This window comes from Mirounga leonina, unplaced genomic scaffold (genome assembly GCF_011800145.1).
Source record: "Mirounga leonina isolate KUSES-001 unplaced genomic scaffold, KU_Mleo_1.0 Mir_197, whole genome shotgun sequence".
Lineage (NCBI taxonomy): Eukaryota > Metazoa > Chordata > Mammalia > Carnivora > Phocidae > Mirounga > Mirounga leonina.
The window spans coordinates 4,368,291-4,390,751 of NW_023270494.1; the positions used below are offsets into that span (position 1 = coordinate 4,368,291).

The 22,461-nt window shown below is 60.8% G+C and overlaps 1 protein-coding gene and 1 long non-coding RNA gene across 4 annotated transcripts in view; one reads left to right on the forward strand and one right to left on the reverse strand.

Moving 5' to 3' along the window:
- Nucleotides 1-22,461, reverse strand: part of SEPTIN9 (septin 9) — a 151,823-nt gene that overhangs the window by 81,968 nt on the left and 47,394 nt on the right. Inside the window, exon 1 of one of the 3 annotated variants that reach the window (XM_035025908.1) lies at nucleotides 13,708-13,945. The exons of the other annotated variants lie outside the window; for them this stretch is intronic. Coding sequence (XP_034881799.1) covers nucleotides 13,708-13,762 — 55 coding nt within the window. The 5' untranslated portion in view covers nucleotides 13,763-13,945. Of the gene's footprint in view, nucleotides 1-13,707; nucleotides 13,946-22,461 lie in introns of those variants that run through there. 3 annotated transcript variants of the gene reach the window in all.
- LOC118024223 lies at nucleotides 14,469-16,235 on the forward strand. The gene is made up of 3 exons (XR_004683036.1): nucleotides 14,469-14,549; nucleotides 15,827-16,055; nucleotides 16,194-16,235. It is a non-coding gene; the product is annotated as an uncharacterized LOC118024223 (long non-coding RNA).

A 22,461-nucleotide genomic window follows, 5' to 3' on the forward strand; every position in this document is an offset into this window, starting at 1 on the left:
AAGGAAGGAAGGAAGGAAGGAAGGAAGGAAGGAAGGAAGGAAGGAAGGAAGGAAGGAAGAAAAGAAAGAAAATCCCTCTGCAAACCAGCCCTGGTGCACCCGCCCGGCCACGCCCCCGGTGGCTTCTCTCCCACTGGCCACCGGGCCACCACGGCAGAGCAGGACCGTGGCACTGAGGACATCTGGGCTCCACGGTGCAGGCCGAGCTGCCAGGCCGCGGTCAGGGTGGGAGGCCAGCTGCCTAGGGGGGCTACTCCTCCATTCTCTGCGCTCAGCCCAGCAACCTCGCACCCGGGCGCTGGCTGTTCCCGATCTGCGGGGGCAGAGGAACCCCCCTCCCCTTCCTCACCTCATTGACTACTGGGGGAGATGGTCAATACACTTAAAAAAAAATGAAGCAAAAAAAACCAGTCTACTACCAGGGGCCACTGAGCCCAGGTGGAGCCCTCCATTAATCACGCGGCCTGCCGAGGGACGCCACGGCGACAGATGGAGCTGCCTGTGTTGTGGCCTCGGGGCGGGCAGCAAGCGGGTGCTGCCCAGGCCAACAGGAGCTTCGGCCTAATTACAGGGGAGGGTGACCCCAGGGAGCAGGGGTCAGGCGCCGGTCAGAGCAGCACCCAGGAGTCAGCTGCTCCCCAGGCCTCCCAAGGAATGGTGGGGGTGGGGGACGAAGGGACACAGTGGCCGCAAAGCCCCACCTGCACCACGTGGACTTGTGGGTTCAGGTTCCGCCAACCCAGAGGATGGAGTGGACTTGGTCTCTATCCTCAAGGACAGGAGTGGTCTGGCAGGGGAGGGGGCACAGAAAACTAAAAGGAGGTGGTGAGTTTGTTGTGTGGAAGAGACCACAGATAGACACTGAGAAGATTCTGGAAGGGGCTCCCAGGGAGCAGTAGCACCTCCACGGGGGCGGGGGGGCGCCTGGCTGTTCCAAAGAGCCTGGGGGGGCGGCGGGTGCTGAGTGAGGCGGCCTCCAGGGCCCCTCCTGCTCGGGGCCTCACTGGGCTCTCACCAGGGACGGCAAGCTCTTGGTCAACTCTACACATGCATCTAGAACGTGAGGAGACCCTTGGACAGGTCCAGCAGGGGGGCCACGGGCAGCTGCTTGGAGGACGGCAGACAGGACCCACCACACTCCTAACGCACAGACGTGGAGGCTGGGCCCAGGCAGGCCAACGTCCCTCAGAGCCTGGCCTGCCGTTCCCCACTCACCCAACTCACCCCAAGCCTAGAACACTCTGCTGCCCCTCAGATGGGTCACTGCAGCAGGTTGAAGAGTGGTCCCCAAAAGGCATGTCCACGTCCTAGCCCCCAGAACCCATGAACAGGACCTGATTTGGAAATAAGGTCTTTGCAGATGCGATTAAAAATCTCAAGACGTGATCATCATGGATTTAGGGTGGGTCCGCAAGTGGATACTGAGCGTGCTCTTAAGAGACAGGAAAGACAAGGCCATGTAGAGGAGGGGGCCACGTGAAGACGAGGCAGGCAGGTGACATGTCCACAAGCCACGAACGCCAAGGACCGCAGCCAGCCCCGGGAGCCAGGACACAGGCCTGGGACACATCCTCCCTTGGGGCCTCCAGAAGGAACCAGCCCGGCTGATGCCTGGATTTGGGACTTGGGGCCTCCTGGCCCAGGCTTTACGCCCCTCAGCCCATGGGACTTTGCTAAGGCAAACTCACAGTTCCCGCTGCCACCCGGCCTCCTGAACCCTCTCCCACCTGTGCCCCGAGGTCCCCCGAGCTGGTCGCACACACTTGTCGGGTCCATGTCTCACTTTCTGGTGCCCACCCAGCCACGGCTTCCAGGCAGCGGTGAATGTACTCTTTTCCCATTTTACGTTGGGTCAGAGAGGCTCCGAGCGTTCATCTGCCCTGCACAGCTTCAGGAAAGACACCTCCCGGGGGACAGGACAGACCCCCCCCCTCCTCCGAGCAGAGCGGGCAGCGCGCCCGAGCAGCTGGCCTGTGGGGCGTCCTCCCTTTGCCGCACTAAGGGCCTCGGGGGCAGGCAGTGTGTGATCCTCAGCTCCCTGGCTGCTGGGCTGCAGGTGGGCCAATAAATGACCCCTCCAGGGCCACACCCCATAAAGAGACAACCCTCCATTCTGCTCCTGGCCTGCAGAAGAAACGGAAGCACAGTCTACAGTGAGCTCTAAATCCTGTGCCAGAGCTCCTGGCAGACCACCACCACTGCCACCCCCCACCTCCCAGGGCTGCCAACCCAACCCCAGAAGCCCTGACCCACCCAGGCAGGGCCCGGGCTGCCAATCGCCACTCCCGATTCCTGCCTCTGCAGCCTCGGGGCAGCCAGACCCTCCCTTCCACCTGCTGCAGGAGCCATCACCTGCCCAGGAACCACCCAGGGTCCACCGCTCAAACAGGGACCCAACCCCCCCCAACCTCCCCGCAAACACCCCCATCAGGGGCAGGAAACGGAGCTGCCTGCAGGAATGATACTTTTCTTAACTAAAAACAGAGAATTTTAGCTCAGTAGTCAATATAACTGCTCAGTGTGGGAGGGTCAGGGGCAGCTCCGCTGAGCCCAGGGCTGGGGAGGCTGCCTGGGCTGGACGGATGACCCCTCTGGCCTCAGTGTCCTGGTGACAGACCAGAAAGAAGGGCAGGGCTGAAGAGCCCCTTCCGGCCCTGGCACCCTCTGACCCGAGGGCCATTTTGAAGTCCGCCGGCAGCCCCGGCTACTCTCGCTGCTCCTCAACCAACCGGCAATCCCCGCGCTCAGCAGAGCTGGAGGGGCCCGGCCAGGGATGCACAGGGAGGGCCAGCCCCCCTCCTCCCCGGGGTTCTGGCCACGTTCCTCTGGGGCCAAACACACAGCTGGCGGCCGTGCTCACCTCTGGACCATGCAGCCTTCCCTCAACCCAGCAGCCCAACCTGGAGCTGGAGAAGCCAGTGGGCACCCATCTCTCTAGCCAGCGGGGGAGCCTGGGTTGACTGAGTGATTTTTCTTTTTTGACAATAAACTTGCAAAGATAACATCTATTGCTCTTTTCCTGGCTCTAAAAGCAATTTATGTACAATGTAGAAAACTTGCTAGACGCAAAGGAAATAGAAGAAAAAATCATCAATAAACCCACGACCCAGAGAACCACTTCAATATCTTGCCAAGGTCCTTCCAATCCTTCTGCTGTGTATATATGTGCCCGTGTTTTGTAAGCAGGCTCGTGCAGGGACGCGCTCTGAGCTGCCCTCCGGGTAGCATCACACGGGTCAAACTGCTACTCGTTCTAGCACCAGCTCTCTGAATTCCTTGGTAGTTGTAAGGTCCTGGTTCCCAATCGTTCTCACCGCTGACCGCTGGTCAGATTCATTTCTGGAACTTGTTAAAAAATCAACTGCCAGTCCCGGCCTCCTGGAGGTTCTGGATCAGGAGGGCTGGGTGGGCCTGGCACCCCAAGGTGCGTCAGAGGGGAAGCTGGGGGAGGCCCTTACAAGCCTCCGCTCCTCCACCACCCCCTACCGAGAATCCTACAAAAAGAAAATCCTAAGCACCAACCATCAGGGGGGCTGCCTTGGCCAGAGACCTTGGAGACGCCAGCTCAGCAGCCCCGCCTGCCCCCACCTGCCCCAAAAGTCACCCAAGGTCGGTGTCCAGCCTCAGCCGCCACCATTCAGCTCCCGGATCAGTCATGACCTGCCCCAAGGACGCACTGGGCACTGCTAGGGGCAGAGACACATGTGACGAGGGGGGCGTGTTGGTCACGAGGCCTCAAAACCTGCCCACAGCCCACACCGTGTTGACCTTGGACAGAGAAGGTCCAGGCAGCCCGGCGCCCCCACGACAACACACGGTTTAACTCACCTGCTACGGGAAACACAGACAGGACAGAGGTACAGCCCGGCACGCAGGGCCCCTGCCCACCTCTCGCCTCTGCCAAATCTGCCCACTCCTCACCGCAGACCGTCGCCCTCCTGGGCACAGGAGCAAAGCTTGCTGGTGGGTGTCCCTGCTGTAGCCATCTGTGAGCCAGGACTTGGTAGCAAGGTGATCCTGGATCCCCAGCCTCCAGGACGGCGAGGGATGAACGCACGGTTTAAGCCCCGACCCTCAGGTTTTCGTGACAGTGCCCCAAACAGACCAGCACAGTCCCCATCTCCACCAGGGCATCGGACACTGCCAGGCGTGTCCTACAAACCCAGAAAGTCCCGTCGCTTTGAACTTCTAACAGCCGACGTTGTGGAGTGCTTACTCCACGCCGGGCACAGCTCTGAAGCCCATTTAGTTCTCATGGCCACCGCAAGACACGGCGACTTTATGCCCTCCCCATTTCGCAGATGGGAAGCCAAGGCCCGGAGAGGTAAGCGACTGGCCCAGGATCACAGCCTGGGCGCCGGTGAAGCCAGATCCCAGCCAGCATGCTAACCAGCCTACCACTCTGACTCCAAACCCCACCAGCCCCCGCCCCGAGAGCCACATCCTCAACGGGAGAGCACCCGCTACCCCCCAGTGCTGCACTGAGCCCTGAACCCTCACCCCCTCTCCCAAGTTCCCTGCCACCCTGCAGTGTGGGCACCATGATGCCCACCTCACAAAAAGCTGTCATGGAGCTGGAGGGCAGCGAGGCCGGGACTGGAGGAAGGGCAGCCCCCGCCAGACTGCAGGCTCTGGATGCCCAGCTGCTCCCCACCCACCACTGACATTTCCATCACAGCCTGGCAGGGTCAGCCTGTGGAAGGTGGCAGCAGGGAGGGCCAGAGGGCAGGATCCAGCAGTAGAGCGGGATGGGCAGGTGCAGGTCCGGGTCAGGAGGACCTGGGTCTGCCTGCCAGTGTGGCCTGAGGCCAGGGGTGACCTGAGTGAGCCTCAGCAGCCCATCCACCTTGCTGGACTCTGGAAGACTGAAAGACTGAGCACATGAAGTGCCCGACCCAGTGCCTGGCACGTAGTAGGTGCTCAATAAAGGAGATGGTTATGGAAAGTAACAAGAGCCAGCACGGGCAGAGGACATGCCTGTGAGCAAACGGGTAACAGCTGGAAGGGCCGGGGACTTGGGTCAGAAACAAAGAATGCAGGAGGGAGGGAGGGGGAGGGGAGGAGGGAGGGGGAGGGGAGGAGGAAGGGAGGGAGGGAGGGAGGGAGGGGGGGGGGGGGGGGGGCCAGAGCCGACAGCTGGCTCCAGGGCAGCTGTTTGCAGGAGCCTGGCTTCATCATTTAAATATTAGGAGAGATGTAAATATTTGAGTGCACAGGGCAGGGGGGAGATTTCCTCCCTCACCAGTGTCCCCATCCCCCCAGCTGCCCCGGAGACTCGGTGTCCCCCAGAGCCAGGGGCTGGGGCGGGGACAGCCACCCAGGAGGGAGAGGACACCACTCCACCGCCTCCTACAAAGGTGTGAACGAACGATGAATGACGGCCTTCCCCATCTCACCCCCGGCCTTCCCCATCTCACCCCGGATGGGCCCCAGGCCTGCCAGGGGTTTCTTTCATAGCTCAGCAAAAGAGCAAAGCAACCCTTCCTGAGGGTTTGTGGAGAAGGCCCAGGACTTAGAGCTCGAAGCTCCACCCCTGCTAGGTAACAAATCCGGGGCCTCTCCCCCCCCTGGACCATTCACCACCCAAATCCCTCACGGCTCACCCAGCCTCCTGACCAGGAGCAAAGACGGAGCCCGGATCCTCCTTGCAAGCACAGCCCCAAGGGCACCCCCATCGGGTGCAGGCACCTCTACCAGGTGTGGGCACAACAGGATTCCCCCAAACAAACTACGAGTTGGGAGAAATCACAAACGAAGCCAGCCGGCATCATGTGCCCGGAGACCCTGCCTGGTAAACTCCCACCCGGGACTCTGGTTAGGTGCTCCTTCCTCCAGGAAGCCCTCCTGAACCTACCCCTCTTCTCTTGGGCTCACACCTGGACCCCCAGAACCTAGAACAGAGCTGGCACCTAGCTGGCGCCCACAGACAGCTGCTGAATAAAAGGAATGAGCTGACTGCTTCTCCCACCCCACGGATCCTCCTCCTGGCCCACCAGAGAACAAATGGATGCCGGCACTTCTCAAGCTGAACGAAAAGCCAAAACCCAGCCACTTTCCAGAGCGCGCCTTCCCCTGACTTTTTATGGGGGACAGGACGCAGGGGACAGCAGAGAAGACCACCTCTCCAGGCCTGGTTGGGAGCCAGGAAAACTTGTATGCTTTTACTATAGATAATCTCGGTCTCCAGGGGACATGGGGCAGGGGCCTGGCCTACCACTCACAGGAAAATTGCCCACCCATATGGAACAGAGAGCCAAATATCCCAGCTCAGAGCCGGCTGCCTGCATCCAGGGAGGGGGCCAGCCCGGATACAGAATGAGATCCTGCCTGGGACAGTATGGAAATCCACCAGGCTGCTGGCCACCAAGGTTAGAACCAGAAACATCTCCATCTTCCAGGTCAGTGCCTAAGGGAGGGGAGACGGCAAGGTGCCTCATACTGGGGACATCTCTCTCTTCCCACCAAAAAGAAAGATGATGCTGTCTGTCGCCTAACCTCCCACGGGCAGAGAGGGGGCTGTCTGTGGCCCGGGTGGCTCCCTTCCTCAATTCCAGGGGACCCTCAGCTGTAGCTTCCCACAGGGAGGTGCCCAGGACGCCCAGACCCTGCCCCAGGAGAGAGCCAGAAGCCCATCAGCAAAGAGAGCCAGCCACTGGCCAGCACTCCTCTAAGGGTCCGGGAAGACTGTGCCTTTGGTTAGGAGACCAGATACAGAATCATGGAAAAAGACCTGACAAGGCCTGCAAAAGAGCTTAGCGTTCCAGTCCCTCCTTGGAAAACTGGGGAAGTGGGGCACAGAGGGGAAGGAACCCTGGAATTCCCCCACTTAATCCAAATAAGCCCCAGGCCGCAAGACCCCCTCCACCTCCCCATGGCCCCCCATTTGTACCCAGGGAACAACCATGGTACCCCCAGCCAGACAGGCCCTCGGGGACCAGAGGAGTGGAATGGCCAGGAGGTGGGGGGTGGGGTCACCTCTCTGTTTCCCCTTCCCCATCTCCCCTGGCTTTCCCAGGAGGCTATTCTGAATGTTTGAAGGCAAAGGTTCCCGGCCTTGGGCCCAGGGACACAGGAAGCTCTAAGCCTTGGGTGGGCAGGACACACTTATGCATTTAAGGCCAGGGCCCTGGATTCTCTGGATTTTGCAACTCCACCCAGTGGAGGGAGAAGGCCAGAGTCCGTAGAGGTTCACCCTCCCGGGAAGGGCTATTAAAAACTCAGGAACATGGGAAAGAGAGCAGGCAAGGAAAAACACCAAACGCAGGAAAGAGGTAGGCTGGAGCTTCATTCCAGGCTCCCCACCTTCTCTGCAGCCCCAGCTCCTGACAGAGCCCTGGGCTTGGCGTGGGGACTCCACGGACATCAGACATCGGCGCTGTCCTCTTATCCCTCTGCCTAAATTTCTGGGCACTGGCAGCACTTTTAAAAATGACAACAAGCTTGGGAGCTTCCAGAATGTCTCCCGGTCCAGGCTGAATGGAGCCTCCAGGCTCTGTCCCGACCAAATTAAACACCCGAGCACAGAACTGCCCCAGGCGCCGGGGGTGTCCAGGGTGTCAGCTGGGTCTGTTTGGCTGGAGATTACAAATCCTCAGGCTTCTGGGACCATGTTCCAGAGAGTTCCGGACCTTTCGGTCTCATAACCAACGGAGAGAGCCTCCAAATTTGGGAAAAACCAAGAGGCCTTTGGGAAGAAAGCCACTGTTGGACCATTTTTCCTCAGTGGCTTTGTCAAAAGAAAGCGCAAGAGCTTGTTTCCTGGCTAGGTTTCGGGGGTGAATCAAAAACATGAAATCTCCCGGGGCCTCAACCCTCTGATGAATCTCCCACCGGAGCCCCTGGCTGCCCCTGCCCCTCACCCCCTCACTGCGCCCCCACACATTCTACACACCCCCCCAGGTTCTTTGAGGATATTCAGCACGTAGCCCACTGTTCCGGCCACAAAACAGTGGGCAAAGAGGGGCTCCGAGCCCAGCGGGAAGCCCCTGGTCTGGCCAGGCAGGCAGATGAGACTCCTTCCTGGGTTTGGGGGGTCACGATAGATGCCCCAGGTCCTTGCTGCCAAACCGGGGTACACTGCTAACTGTACCCCGAGGAGACTCTTCTGAGCAGGGTTGCCTGGCCGGTCAACTGAGCGGATGGCAGTGCCACCTGGGCTGAACCGTGGAGGGGGCCGGGTCTCTGAGTGGGACCCCCCCGACCTCTGGGCACGCAAGAAGAAAGAAGGCGAGGGAGCCCTGCTCTGCTCGGCCAGCGCCAGGGTCTGCGGGCTACGGCACCAAGGGGCAGGCTGAGGCCTCGGGCACTGGCCGGAGAGGTCCCTGGCTCCCGCGGGGCAGGCGCACCATCTGCACGTCTGTGTGGCTCTTGGTGCCATCTCGTCATGAGTGGGCCACCGTATCACTGCCCCCACCGGCAAGATGGCCGCCTCTGTAAACGTGGCCTGAGCGAGTGCCCCCCACGCTCGGGGCACTGGGCTGGCTGTGCCCACCACTGGCCCTCGAGCTCTGGGTTTGTCTCTCCGGGCAGGGAAGCCCCCGGAGCCCCCACTCCATGTCCAGGCTCCCCGGGCCCCCGGCGGGCGGGGGTATAGGGCTCACGGGCTCCTGGGGCACAGGCAAGGCACCCGGCTTGCCCCTGCTCTCCCCCTCGGCCCCAGACGAGACTGTTCTCTTAGCTCAGAGCCCACACACAAGCAGTCTTGCCAAAGGGCTGCTGGCCCAGGAGGCTGCCCCACCTGCACGTCCCCTCCCTGACACGGCCACCCTGCCTCACTCCTCACTTTCAGGAAGGTGGGCCGCCCGAGCCCACCACCTGTCTTCGGTCAGGTTGTCCAGCACCAGCCCGTGGCCCCCCATCGGAGATGCTCTGGGGTGGGGAATGGCAGAGGAGGTGGGGCGACCTCTCCAGGGAAGCAACCCGGCAGCCCACATGAGCCCAGCCTCCACTCTGACGGGGAGAGACCTGTGGCACCTCCAGGGAGCCCTGCCAGGCCAGAGGGGGGCTCCCTTGGCTTGGCCAGGAGCCTGAGCATCTGCTGCACTCAGAGGGAGCCCCGGGTGGGCTCCGCAGAAGCTACAAATCCGCAGTGCTGACCACATGGTGAGCCTCACCGCCAGGGGGACCAGACAGGCCCTTGCCTGTGGCCTTGGAACACTTGCCGTCACCCAGATCCCCACATTTCGGCGTCCACCCCCCCCGCCCCTTGCAAATACCCACCCCACCCCCCAGGTCCAAGAGCGGCAACAGCACCCCCCACGCTCCCGGGAGCGGCCCTGTGCTCGGTGCTGCCGGCCACATCCACCTAAAGCCCAGGACAACCCTCGCGGAGAGGAGAAACTGAAGCTCAGGCTCAGCCACTTCCCGTGAGCCACCCAGCTTTCGACGGCAGTGGGCTCACCCTCGTGAGCACCGCACCACGCGGGCTCCCGGTTGCCCCATCTGTCACCTCTCTGGAAGGCCCTCCCCCTCTGGATGCAAACTCTGCCCACCTGCCTTGTTCCAAACCTTCCTGGAGACCCGTGTCCTCCGGAAAGCCTTTCTAGACAGATGCCCGGCAGCGTGAGATGTGCCCCCACCTTCCCAGCCCAGGTCTGACACTCGGCCCGGCCCGGAAGCCCATGACAGAGGGGCTTCTGCTACCCCGCACGCGCATGGCGGCTCTCCTCCCCACACCGAAGCCGTGGGTGTGCCCAGTCCCGTGTTCTGGACACAGAGTACCAGGCCACTGTCCCCTCATCGCTGCAGAACAGGCACCAGCCGAATCGCCCAGGCCCGGCTCCTCCAGTCCAGCCGAGTGAACTCAACGCCCACGGCTCCCGCCTCCTGCCCCAAAGGTGCCAACGACAGGGAGCTGGTACTCACGAGGGGCCTTGCGTCTGGCTGAAAAGCAGGAGGCATCACCCAAGAGGCCCACTGGCATTAATCAGGGACAGGTCTGTACCCACCACCAAGCAACAGGCCTTGTCCTTCTGGGAGGAAAGGGGCACCTGCGTCCAGCAGGCGAGGGAGCCCCTGTCCCAGAGGTGTCTGGGCTCCCAGATGAGCGGGCTTGTCCGCCTGGTCCCTTCCCCCCTCACCCCACCAGGAGACCCACTCCCTGCCCCCACCCCCCAGCCCCACCGGCCTGCTCTCTGGGGCCCGGAGCTCCAGGACCCCTCTAGGAGGGTCCTCCAAAGAGACAGCAGAGGGTCTCGAAAGGCAGGCGCAATCTGTACGTGACAGATTCTGCAGGACCGGAGCGCCGAGGTTCCGGGCCAGACTGCGTTTGCACAAACATCCAGGACTTTCAGGATTCTTTCCCCCCATGCGACTACGGTTCCAGCAGACAGCGCTGAGGAAGGCGGGCAGCAGCTGGCCCCTGCAAGGGCTTTGTTACACAAAGACCAGAGTTGTAATAGCGTTCACGAGAACAGATCTGGCCTGCTCTCACCCAAGAACATGCCGCCCAACGGCTCCGTGCCTCCACCGACCCAGGGTGAGATCGGGGAAGGAGTCATCCCCCCGGGCCCATCTTCCCGGGGGGCGGGAGGGATCAAAACTCTCTAAAAAAAAAAAAAAAAATCACATGAGCAAAATACAAAACTCTCTTCTTGCTCCTACATGGGGGTTCTCCACAGAGCCCCAAGGTCGTCCTGCAAGGGAAGGCCAAGGCCCGTGTGGGACGTTCACGCCCATGAAGACCACTGCCACCCTCTCAGTGCCCGGGGGAGAAGTGAACCCGACAGACATGTCCATGAGAGAGGGCAAGCTGAGTCCCCATGCCTCCTCGACAACGTGACAGAGTCAAAACAAGAAGGCTGCTCCCCAGGGCAGGGGACAGATGTGCCCGGGACGTGGGGCATCAGCAGATCCACACACCCCACACACATCCACCTGGGGTGGCTTCCTGTCGGCCCTGCAGGGGCACGCTGCTCCAGCCTGGACACCCACCCTGCACCCCACCCCAGGTGCCTTCCCCTCTGCCCTACGGGGCATGCCACCCTGGCTCGGATACTCCCACTAGGCTCCAAACCTCCCAAAGACACCCGACGAGGGCCCTCTGGCTCCCCTGCAGGATTCCAGTCTGCAAGCATTGCAAACCACCCCCAGCAACGCCATGTCTCAGAACTTGCCAGGCTTTGCTGGTGGCCCCTGGGGCTTCTGTTCTTCAGCAATGAGCACGTGTGTTGTGATAGGCCGTGTCCGCGGGCCCCAGAACTCTGGGGGCACAGCAGTAGCTGAGGGGCTGCCAGTCTCCCGCCCAACCCCTCTCGTCCTACCTTGCACAAACCCCGAGACACCACGTGGGCGGCCCCACGGACCCAGACCAGAACTCCTCCAGCTCTGCTCTCACCACTCCGGCTGCCTCCCCAGGACAGTCCCAGCTCCCGGAGGGTACGCCTGGCCTGGCCCTCTGATCCGCTCCAACTGGCCCCTCCTTGTGCCCCATTCTCCAATGGACCAGCTCATTCCAGCCTCCCCCGCTTCTGCCTGCTGCCCGGGACCTGAGTGCTCTCCTCCTCCCTCCTGCAATTGAATTCTGACTTTCGCCCAAGGTCTGCCTCCTCCACTGCGACCTTTCCCTGCCTGGGCCCCGCTGCATTGTATCTGTCACTGCTCCTCTAGGTCGTGCACTGTCCTCCTTCTCTGACTTCGCTGACGGCTCCTTCCCCACCTCCCACCATTCCAGGCCCAGCCCCCAACACCCAAGTGCATTTGGAGTGCCTGGGACACTTAGGGAGGCCATGCCGATCCCTGAGCTCACACACCCTTCCTCCCGAAGCCCGAAGGACTCTAACGTCCGATCCCTCTGCCTTTAGAGCCCTTTCAGCTTGTCAGAGCACACAACAGGATGACCGATACACACAGGGAACCAGGGGTTCCCTAAGAGTGAGAAATCTCCCCCTGGACCCACAGGGCTGCCCACGGTCGCATCAGGACGGTCTCAATGAGGCCATTGTCTCCAACCAAATGAGAGGGTCAAGAAGCCGCCTGGGAGCCAGGGCAGAGGCCTCCAACATCTCCACAAGGGGCCCATCGGGGTCAGGATGGAGTCACACATGGGGACCCGGAGGCAGAGGTGCGAACTGGAACAGCTATAGGACCACACCACCCCCAAATCTCCCCCCGCCCCGCCTCGGGGCTACATGGAATCCTGTCCTGCCCCACACACCCCGCTGCCGGCCCAAGGCTTTCGGGACCGCAAGCCAACCTCACTCCCACAGGCCCCAGGGAGGGTGCACGCGCTGCGCGGGACCTGAAGGGGGCAGCCGTCTCCAGACGGGCTGGTTCTCACCCTTGGACACTTAGGAAAGGCTCCTGAGAGCAACAGTGGGAGTCTCAAAGGAGAGCCATGCTCTGGGCCCGGAAAAGGCGAAACAGAACGAAGGAGATGTAGGGAGACCCCAGTAGGAGCACATGACCCACGTCGGAACAGCAGGGCTTCTGGTCTACACAGCCCTGCAGACCAGAACTCCCCTTGTTCGGTGCTCAGTGCCAGAATCACAAAAGTGCTCCGGCCACTGAGCCAAGAGCAGGCGTGTCCTCTGCATGGGTGTGCCAGCCACTAGACCCCAAACACTCTAGTCTCTCCACACCCCTGCCCAAGCCGGCGCAGGCCCAGCCCAGAATCACAGCTGCTGCGGCGCGGCTTGGGATCCACCCAGAAGTGGCCCACAGAAGCGGCTGACCCCAGGTAGACCATGCATGCTGTAGAGCTCGGGGCACACAGATCCCAGCCCTGGCGCTGCACCCCCGCCCCGACCCCGGGGGTCAGAGGACCTCCTGGCTGGGCCTGGCACCTGGACGTCCGAGACTCCCTCCAGCATAGCCGCCCCAAGGCCGGGCCCACCAGAGGGCTCTGCCCAAGGCTGCCTGGGAGCCCCTCGGAGGGGCGGGGGCTCCAGGTCCCAGCAGAGGCAGGCCCGCCCCTCAGAGTTCCGGCCCCAGAAGTGCAGCGGACTATTGTGTGAGCTTCCCTCCCGGCCGCTTTATTTACTCCCAGGGACGCCAGGACGCAGAGCTACAGGCAGTCACGAGGACGCACCAAGGCGCACACACGCACACAGGCTCAGGGCTGGGAAGCCCGGCGCGCTCGGACGGAAGAGCCCCCCAAGTCCCTGCGCACTCTGTACACCCCGAAGGGGGGAGGGGGCCAAACCGCGCTCCCTACCGGCCCGCAGGCCCCTCCTCCCCCGCGCCGCCCGACTCCAGGAGGCGGAAGGGGGTGCCCCTTGGGCCTGGATGGGGGCCCAAGGGGCGCCCCCCTCTAGACCCCGCCGGCCGGAGCCGGGTCCGCCCGGCGGCCTCCCCGGCCGGAATTCGGCTCGGTCCGGCCCCGAAACGTGTGGGGGAGGGCGGCCGCGCTCTGGGCAGGACGCAGAGGCGGGTGACCGGCTCCCCGCCCCGCCGCAGGGCCGCGGGGGCCCGAGGGCCGACGGGGAGCGCCGCAGGGAGGGGAGCGAGCGACGGCCGCGAGGCAGCCGCGCGCCCCGGCCAGTTCCGCGGGCGCCCCGCGAGCCCTCGGGAGGACTGTCGCCGCTCGGCAAATACAATAAAAGGAAGGAAGCCGGGAGGCGGCGCGGGGGCCGCCAGGGCGCGCGGGCCCCCGAACCGGGTCCTCCACGTAGGCGACGCGGGCGCGGGGCAGGGGCGCGCGGCGGGACGGCGCCCCTTCGGGGGTTCCCGCCCGCCCCTCCGCGCGCCCGCGGCGCGCCCGGCACCCACCTTCGAAGTCCGAAATGATCCCGTCCAGCTGCGCGTTGACCGCGGGGTCGGACATGGTGGCTGGCGGGCGGCGCGGCGCGCGGAGGGCGGCGACGAGGAAGCGCCCCGGCGGCCCGGGCCCTGCGCCCGCGCTCCCGCCGAGCAGAGCTGGCCGCCCGAGCCCCTCGGCCCCCGGGCTCGGCTGAATGAATGGGGGAGGCGGGCGGGCGCCGGGCCTCGGCTCCCCGCGCCCCCGCCCCGCCCCGCCCCCGCCGCCCGGGCGGATCAGGTTCCCGCACCCGGCCCGGCCTCCCCGGCTCGCACTGGCTGCTCCGCCCGCCCGTCAAGGCTGGGGCCCGGCGGGGGGGCCGGGGGGGCGCTGGGGCCCGAGCGGCCGCCGCGGGGACAGGCCGAGTCCTGGGCGCCCGACTCGGCGCCCCGCTCCTCCCCGCCTGGCCCGCGTCCCCGGGACGGCGACCGACGCGGCTCGGCCCCTCCCCCCCGGACGCCCCGCCGCGGCCAGATGTGGGCGGATGTGGGGGGCCGGGCGGCGGCGCGGGGGCGGCGCCAAGGGGGGAAGAGATTCCTCCCCTTCCCTGGGGCGCAGGGTTCCTCCTGCGGGAGGTTTTATTTACGCAGCCAAACAAAGTTCACCGCCGCCGCCGCCGCCTTCCCGCGCTCAGCGCCTGCAAGGGTTAAGCGCCCGAGCTGCCCGGCCGGGGGACCCCCGCCTGTGGGCCCGGAGCCGCGGAGCGAGGGGCGACCGCAGGACTCACATGGTCCCGGGGGGGGGGCGCCCCCCCAGCGACTCCCCATCCCTACCCGTCCACCCCCGGGGTCGCTTGCTGCACCCTCCGAGCCAGGTGACAGAAAAGGTGCCAGCCGGGGGGCGGGGGTGGGGCGTGGGGCAAGGAAGGAGCGCCCCTGCCAGAAGAGCCAGGGAAATGTGCCACCCCCAGCTTCCACAATAAGGGGGGCAGCTTGGTGGCAGAGCGTAAACCTCGGTCTTTCCCCCTGGTAAGGCGACGATATTTCCTAGGATCTGAAGGAAGGAGTTCCATAATGGGAGAAAGGGGGCTCCCCATCTCTGCTGTACCTCAGGCCTGGTCTTGCCCTCCAAGACAGCCGTTTCTACATGTGCGCCTCCAAACACTGAGTAAATTCTGTCACCTACAAGGAAGGCAGGCAGATCCTCCAGGCTGGGGACAACAGGACGGGTTGGAACTTGCGAAGCAAGAGGATGGAGCCCCCAGGCTGGGCCCTCCAAGGCTGGTCCCCACAGCGGAGGGGGCCTCCCTTCCGCTCCTCCTGCTAGTTAGGTGCTGGGCTCCAACCTACTGTCCCCCTCATTATCTTAGACCCAGAACCTCTGCCCGAAGTCAGGCCCAGTGAGAGTCCATGGAAGGGAATATACCCTCCCCGCTGGTGCCCGTCCTCTGCGTGAGGCCTGGGAGTGCCTGAGAGCTGGTCCTGGGTCTCAGGTTGATCACTGCCACTCCCCTCCTAGCCCCCACACCCCTAGTCTGGAAAGATCCCAAATGGGCAGGGGATGATGAGGCCCGACTGCCATCCCAGGTACTCCCCACCTCTTTCTGAGAATACACTGGGTTGGATGGCTTTATCAAGTAGATGAAATTGAGTCCTCTCTTTTTAAGAAAAGCAGTCACTCCCTCCCTCATGCTTTGGATATTTTGAACTATTTTCAACTAAGGGAGTTTGTGGACATGGAACTGAAAAACCACAGACATTTCAGATGTGCACCCACCCTCCTCTGCCTGGGAGCCCGGGTTTCAACAAGGGAGTCACGGCTGCCATGGAGGGCACCCCGATGGCCTTCCCAGCGGCCCTGGCATGTCACATTGGAAAGCCAGCACCTAGGCCTGCCTGACGGCCCTGCCCTCTAGGCCACCTGTCCACCCAGTATTGGGGAGTTTGGTGGTCCACTGCCCCTACGAGGCAGCCTAACTACCCAGGCCCCTGGGAAGATGCTGGTCCACAGCATTATTCTCCAGTGTTTTTATAAAAAGCACCTGGTGAGTGTAGACACACCCATGCGATTGTTCTCCCAGAGAGCGGGCATGGAGTTCCACCAGATTAGCATAGGGTCAGCTTATTGTGCATTCTTCATGTCCATTCACAGTGGAGCTGAACAGACGTGGGCTTATCTCCTCGGGGAGCCCAGCCAGGGTGCACGCCTTGCCAAAATGCTCCCCTGTGGGAACCTAAAGGACAATGGCAGGAGGGAACCGACCTCCACGGCCAGAAAGTGCCGCATGTTGGCATGACTGCACTCTAGAACCCATCCGGTCCATACCCCCACCTTCCGTTTAACCACCGGGGCCATGGCTGCCAGGCCTTGACACCTCCAGGTAAGGAGATTCCCCGTGCGCCCTCCAGAAACCCTACCCAGCGCTTGGCCACACTCCCAGCCAGGAAGTTCGCCCTTGTATCTAACCAACTGCTCTAATTGTACATCATTTATTTCCTCTTTTTTTTTCTGTCTTCAGAGAGATGGGAAACAGCTGGGCACCACCCTTCACATAATAATCACCTTCTCCAAACTCGAAGACAATCCGGCCGCTCCTCGGCCTTCTCTTTCCCCGCTGAAATCGTGCACCCAGCCCTGTCTCAGCCCAGCCTTTGATCACCTCTGATGGCTTCGTCCAGTCTGCAGCATAGGCCTGATCCTGATGGGCAGGTGAGGGGTCCCTAGGCCCCTTCTCAGGGCAGAACAGTCAGGGCGGGGGGGCAGGGGGGGTTAGGACAGGGCAGTCCTGGCAGGGGCGCTGGGCAGGTAAAGTGAGTAGCAGCAGAGAGAGGAAAGCGAGCTTAAATTTGGCAAGAAAAAGAGAACCACAAGGCGTCCGCATTCTGCAGTGGTACCCTCTTCCAAGGCCATGGGGAAGGCAAGACTGTAGGCCTGGCCCAAGGGGAAAGTGTGATTAGAGGGGACACTGGAGGGGCCACCCACCTCCTAGGTTCCCCCATGAGACCTGTGGTGGGTTCTCCAAAAACACACATCCACCCGAACCTCAGAATGGGACCCAATTCGGTATAAGGATCTCTGCAGATGTAATTAAGGTGAGGATCCGGAGATAAGATAACTCTGGATCAGGGTGGCCCCTAAATCCAATGACAAGTGTCCCTGTAAGAGGCCAAAAAGGAGACACAGAGAAGCCATGTGAAGTCAGAGGCAGAGATTGGAGGGATGTGGCCACAAGCCAGAGACACTTGGGACCCCAGAGGCTGGAAGAGAAGAGGAAGGCTTCTTCCCTTGAGCCTTCAGAGGGAGTGAGGCCCTGCTGACACCTTGATTTCGGGCTTCTGGCCTCTAGAACCGCGAGAGAAGACCTTTCTGCTGTGTTAGGCCCCTCGAGTGTGGTCCTTTGTAAGGTGACCCCCAAACGCTCTATAGACCTCGACCCCATCCGCACCTCCCAAAGATGTGTGTGAGCTGCACAATCTGCTGTAGGTAAGGAACGCTGCCCGGCAGGTGGCCGTCCTGAGGGGACCTGGGGGGCTGGGGACACCCCGACGGCAAGCAGCAAGCTTTAATAACACCTGAGGACCAGGGATGGGCAAGAAAGGTCTAATATGAAGTCCAGTTCTAAGCCTTTCTGGGAATGGGAAGGAGCAGGCCTGGACAGAAGCCCCACAGGTCAGGCCCTGGTGGGATGAGCCTTGGGAAAGAGAGGGAGGGAGGAAGTCAATGGGCGGAAACAGCCATGTGGCTCAACCTCGGTATCCATGACCGGGGCCCCATGTGGGGACTGGGGAACAGAGGGAGGACAGTGGCTCTTTGCCCGGCTGCCCTAGGCCTTTGGACAGGACAGTCTGTTGAGTGGACCATCTGTTTCCTCAAAGACCAGGATAGGCACCCATGGTCTTGGCCCTGCCCAGGCCTGGCGCACAGTAGGGCCTCCCTGAGCTCCAGAGCCTTGGATCCGTCAGCTGCCCGACCTTCCACAGCCCCCAAGCTCCCTCAGTCCGCCATCTTTGTAAATGGTCCCTCCATCCACCGATACTTGGTTCAGGCCAAGTATCTAGGCATCACCCTTGGGTCCCCTGTTTCCCTCACCCCCACATCCAGGCCATCAGTGAGTTTCCACCTCCAAAATATCTACGGGTCGGGCTGCTTCTGACCTCAAGTGCCCCCCACTCAGGTCCAAGGCCCCCCCTCCAGTGGTACATGCTGCCTAATGTTTAACAACCGGCATTCTGGGGGTTAAAAAAAAAAAAAAACCCACCTGATTATTCTGTAGCATTTGCCCATTTCTGTGGTGTAAATACCCTCACCCTGGCCAATTTTGAGCTAGCAATGTGACACCATCGAAGGCCCAGCAGGGAAGCTCCGGGAAGGAACCGTCACCGTGTAGCATTTCTATCATGCAGGTAGGACAAGCGATGCTGAGCTCCAACACACAGAGAATATACTAAAATGTACTGAAAGACTTAGGAAGTGTGAGTTCTGTGTATTCATTACCTTTGTTTGTAATGTCATCACTTGTAATTTGTATTATGTAAATCTAACAGATAACTTCGTTTTATAATATGATTTGTTTCTAATAGGGCAATGCACTTTTTATTGTGCTAAAAACACGCATAACATAAAATTTATCACTTTAACCACTTCTAAGGGTACAGCAAAATGGCATCAGGCGCACTCACGCCGTTGGGCACCCATCAGTCCCGACCGTTCCCAGGACTGTTGCCGTCCTCCCAAACTGAAGCTCCTATTTCCATCAAACAGGAGTCCCTGTGTCCCCCTCTGCTCCCACGGCCCACGGCAGTCACCACTCTACTTTCTGTCTCTGTGACTTTGGCTGCTCTAGGGAACCTCACGCAAGTGAAATCATAGTGTTTGTCCTTTTGTGCCTGGCTTAGTTCACTGCGCATAATGGCCTCAAGGTTCATCCATGTGGTCGCGGGTGTCAGGATTTCCTTCCTTTTTAAGGCCGCTCTTCTATTGTACATACACACCACATTTTGTTTATCCGTGCATCCGTCGATGGACACTTGGGTTGCTTCCATTTTTGGAAGCTGTTGTGCTGTTGTGAATGATGCTGCTAGGAACCTGGGTGTGCGCATGTCTCTTTGAGTCCCGCGTTCATGCCTTTGGGCATTTACCCAGAAGTGACCCTGCTGGATCATATGGTAATTCCATGGTACTTCATTTTAAACAATAATTTATGTATAATTTATTTTGTATTTTATATACATTCCACAAAATATTAATTATATTTTTTATGTACTAGGTGATTAAATTTCTAATAATGGTTGTGTTTAACAACCGGCTCACAAAGTACCTCCGAATTGAACAACTGGTCGCTCCACGCCCCCCTCTCCCTCCTGCATTCCTGCAAAGCTTCCTCACCGAGGTGCCTGCTTCTACTCTCACTCCCCTCCATCCAGATCTCAGTGAAGCTTAAAGATCAGATTATGTCACCTCTGGTGGCCCCGTTCACACTTAGAATCAAGTGCAAACTCCTTACCTTGGCTGCCAAGGCCCCACATGCCCAGGCCCCTGTCCACCTGGTCTACTCACTGGCCCACTTCTTCACACTGCCTTCTGCCTCAGGACATTTGCCTCAGCTGTTCCCTCTGCCTGGGCTGCATCCCCAAGGTGTCCCCCCTGCTGGCTCCCTGTCTGTCATTTCTGTCTTAAATATCAGAGCGACCATCCCAGGGGCCCCAGGAGACCCCTTGAGACAGTTGCTTCCTCGCCTCCAGGCACACAAGGAGGACTCCCCAAGAACCTGCCAGATCCCTGTTGCAATGACAAAGTTCAGTTTCCTTCGCAGGATGGCCGGGTCACGGTGGCTCCTGACAGGGAATCAGCCCATGGGGGCGGCGGGGGGACATTCAGAACTCACACGGACTCCCTGCATGCCCACCAGCCACCACGCAGACCTGCCCCAGCCCCAGCATTCAGGATGACAAGCAGGGCACCATCTGCACCCAGACCAAAGTGCCAGGACCCCGTCTCCCTTTATATGGCCCTGTGACACCGCTGGAGTCCGACCACCGAGTCTCCCAGGCTGCCAGATTGTGAATCTTCCCGTGAAGCCTGTCTTTGGGTACAGCTGACATTTAATCAGTGTGTAGGCCACAGAACACCCTTACACCATCTGCCTGGCTGCTTAAATGCAACCATAAGGTTTCACTTCAAAGGGGAATGCCGTTTTCTTAGCACATGATTAATCTGTTCCCCAGACTCCCCAGCTATCGCCCCAGCCTGCTTTGTTCAGAAAATTTACAGCAAACTCTGACCACAGCAGCCCGGGCCTTATCTCTGAGGCAGGGAGCTTTTTAAACAAAGTATTACTCTTCTAAACTCATGCTTTCGAGTCACAGAAGGAAGCTGCTGGCAGGCAGGACCCAGGCAAGCGCCCTGCTCCCTGGCTGCAGGCCTCCCGCCCCTGCCCCGCCCCGGACCCCCCAGCCCCGCTGACAGATGCTCAGGACCCCGGCAGCTTGCAGCTCCCGTGGCCTGGCTCTGAGGGGGCCTGCAGCCCTGCCTGGCCCTCCCATTTTCCGTTTCACTTGTAAATTTTCCTGCAGGGGGCGCCTGGGTGGCTCAGTTGGTTAAGCAACTGCCTTCGGCTCAGGTCATGATCCTGGAGTCCCGGGATTGAGTCCCGCATCGGGCTCCCTGCTCGGCAGGGAGTCTGCTTCTCCCTCTGACCCCCCTCCCTCTCATGCTCTCTGTCTCAAATAAATAAATAAAATCTTTAAAAAATAAATAAATAAATAAATTTTCCTGCAGGGACATGAAAGCCAGTGGGACCACCTGAGCCAAGGCAGGGCAGGGGCGGTGGCTGCTAACACGGAGCAGGGGAGGGGCGGGCTGTAGAAGATTGTTCAGAAGCTGTGACCCTCCAAGGTGATTCCTCACCAGCTGAACTCGGGGCCTCTGGCACGTCCTGGCAGGTTCAGATGCCTGGGTCCCCACCATGGGCTTGGCGAGTGATCACCCAGCTAGGAAGGGGGAGGAGGAAGGCAACGGCTCATCCTATATCCCTGATGTGTTCCCTCTTCACACAGTTCGTTCCGACCCCAGCCCCCAGAACAGGGCTTTGGAAGGGACTTGAGTCCCCAGCCCGCTGGCCGCCAGCTGAGGCTAGAGGTATAGAGATGGTGTCAGGATTTCCTTCCTGCACCCCAGCTGATGGGGAAAAAACAAACAAAGAAATGCTCTTGCCCTCCTAGGAGCTCCAGAGTCCCACAGGGGCCTCGAAGGAGGGGCCGGCCCGGTACCCAGCCAGCCTCAAAGCAGCAAGTGGTGGTGCCTCACCCCCAGGGCTGCCAGGACACCTGGCCAGGCCACCTACCCGAGAGGACAGGCTGTCCCCTGGGTGTCCTGACCGCCTCGCCTCCTTTCCTGAGCAGGCACCCTGCTCCGAGGGCTCAGAGGCTGGAGGCAGCTCACTACTGCTGCAGTCTGGGGACAAGAGCTGAGTCACCAGCCTTCCCCCAGCTCCACGTCAGCAGGAACAGCAGCATCTGAGCGGGATCCGAGCAGAGAAGAAAGGGCAACAGGCCCTCTGTGGCCGAACTTATTTTTAAAGTCGCCGCAGTGACCGAGGTGATGTTGTCCCCAGGGAGCTGCCTGTCCGCCTGCCCCCTTGGACTCGGGCCACATGCCCTAACAGTGCTCCTGCCCACTGCCCAGGACACAGCCAGCAAGCAGGTGGGAGGAAAGCGGGCTGAGGCTCGGAGTGGCAGGAACGGCAGGGAAGGGGGAACCCCCTTCCCTCTTCACCCTCTCACAAGGGTCTTCGGGGCTTATGGGGCATGCACAGCCCTTGCTGGGATCCCCCTTCAATGCCCACCCCTAAATGCCCATCCACCCTTCCCTTGAACACCTCCAGTGACAGGGAGCTCAGTGCCTATTAATGCTGCTTACTCGGTCTTTGTCCAGTTTGGGCTGTTTAAAAAAGACAGAGCGGTACAGACAGAGCTAGAAAGAGACAGAGTGGGGGAGGGAGGGAGAGAGGGAGAGAATTAAAGTCTGCCTGACTATAGTTTTTGCCCGTGGAAGAAGGTATCAACTCTACTCTTTTCAAGAATAGAAAAGTGAGGGACACCTGGGTGGCTCAGTTGGTTAAGTGTCTGCCTTCGGCTCAGGTCATGATCCCAGGGTCCTGGGATCGAGCCCCTGCATCGGGGTCCCTGCTCAGCGGGAAGTCAGCTTCTTCCTCTCCCCTCCCCATGCTTGTGCTTTCTCTCTCTCTCTCTTTCTCTCATAAATAAATAAAAATCTGACTACAGAAGCTTGCCCAGGAATGCTCAGGGCTTGCTCTGAGGCCTGGAAGAGAACTGGTTCCCCATCAGCTGGCCGCTGTGGGGAAATGTCCCCAGAAACCAGCCAGTGAGCCAGGGCCTCCTAGAAATAGGAGCCAGGGGAGGAGCAAGTATCTCGACCCCCCGGGCTCCGGGCCCCTCCTCAGCCTTCGACCCCAGGACCCCGGGTGCTCAGCACCTCTGAGCAGGGGGCACACCCGGGGTCGGGTGGGAGGAGGGGAGAAGGCTGGGTGCCCCGGCCACTGTCTGTACCAGGCTTCTAGGGGCTCAGCGGGAAGCCACACGTATTTTGGGACAGTCTTGAGCCGGCAGGTCCCCAGCCCCCAGCCTCTCCCTCTCCTCCTCCTCCTCGCTTCCACTGAGCATCTTGGGCCATGCGTCACCTTCTCTATACCTCCACAGAAGGATGGAGAAGAATGAAGAGGAGCCAGCCAGCTCACCCAGAAGATGCTTGAGAGCACGACATCTGGG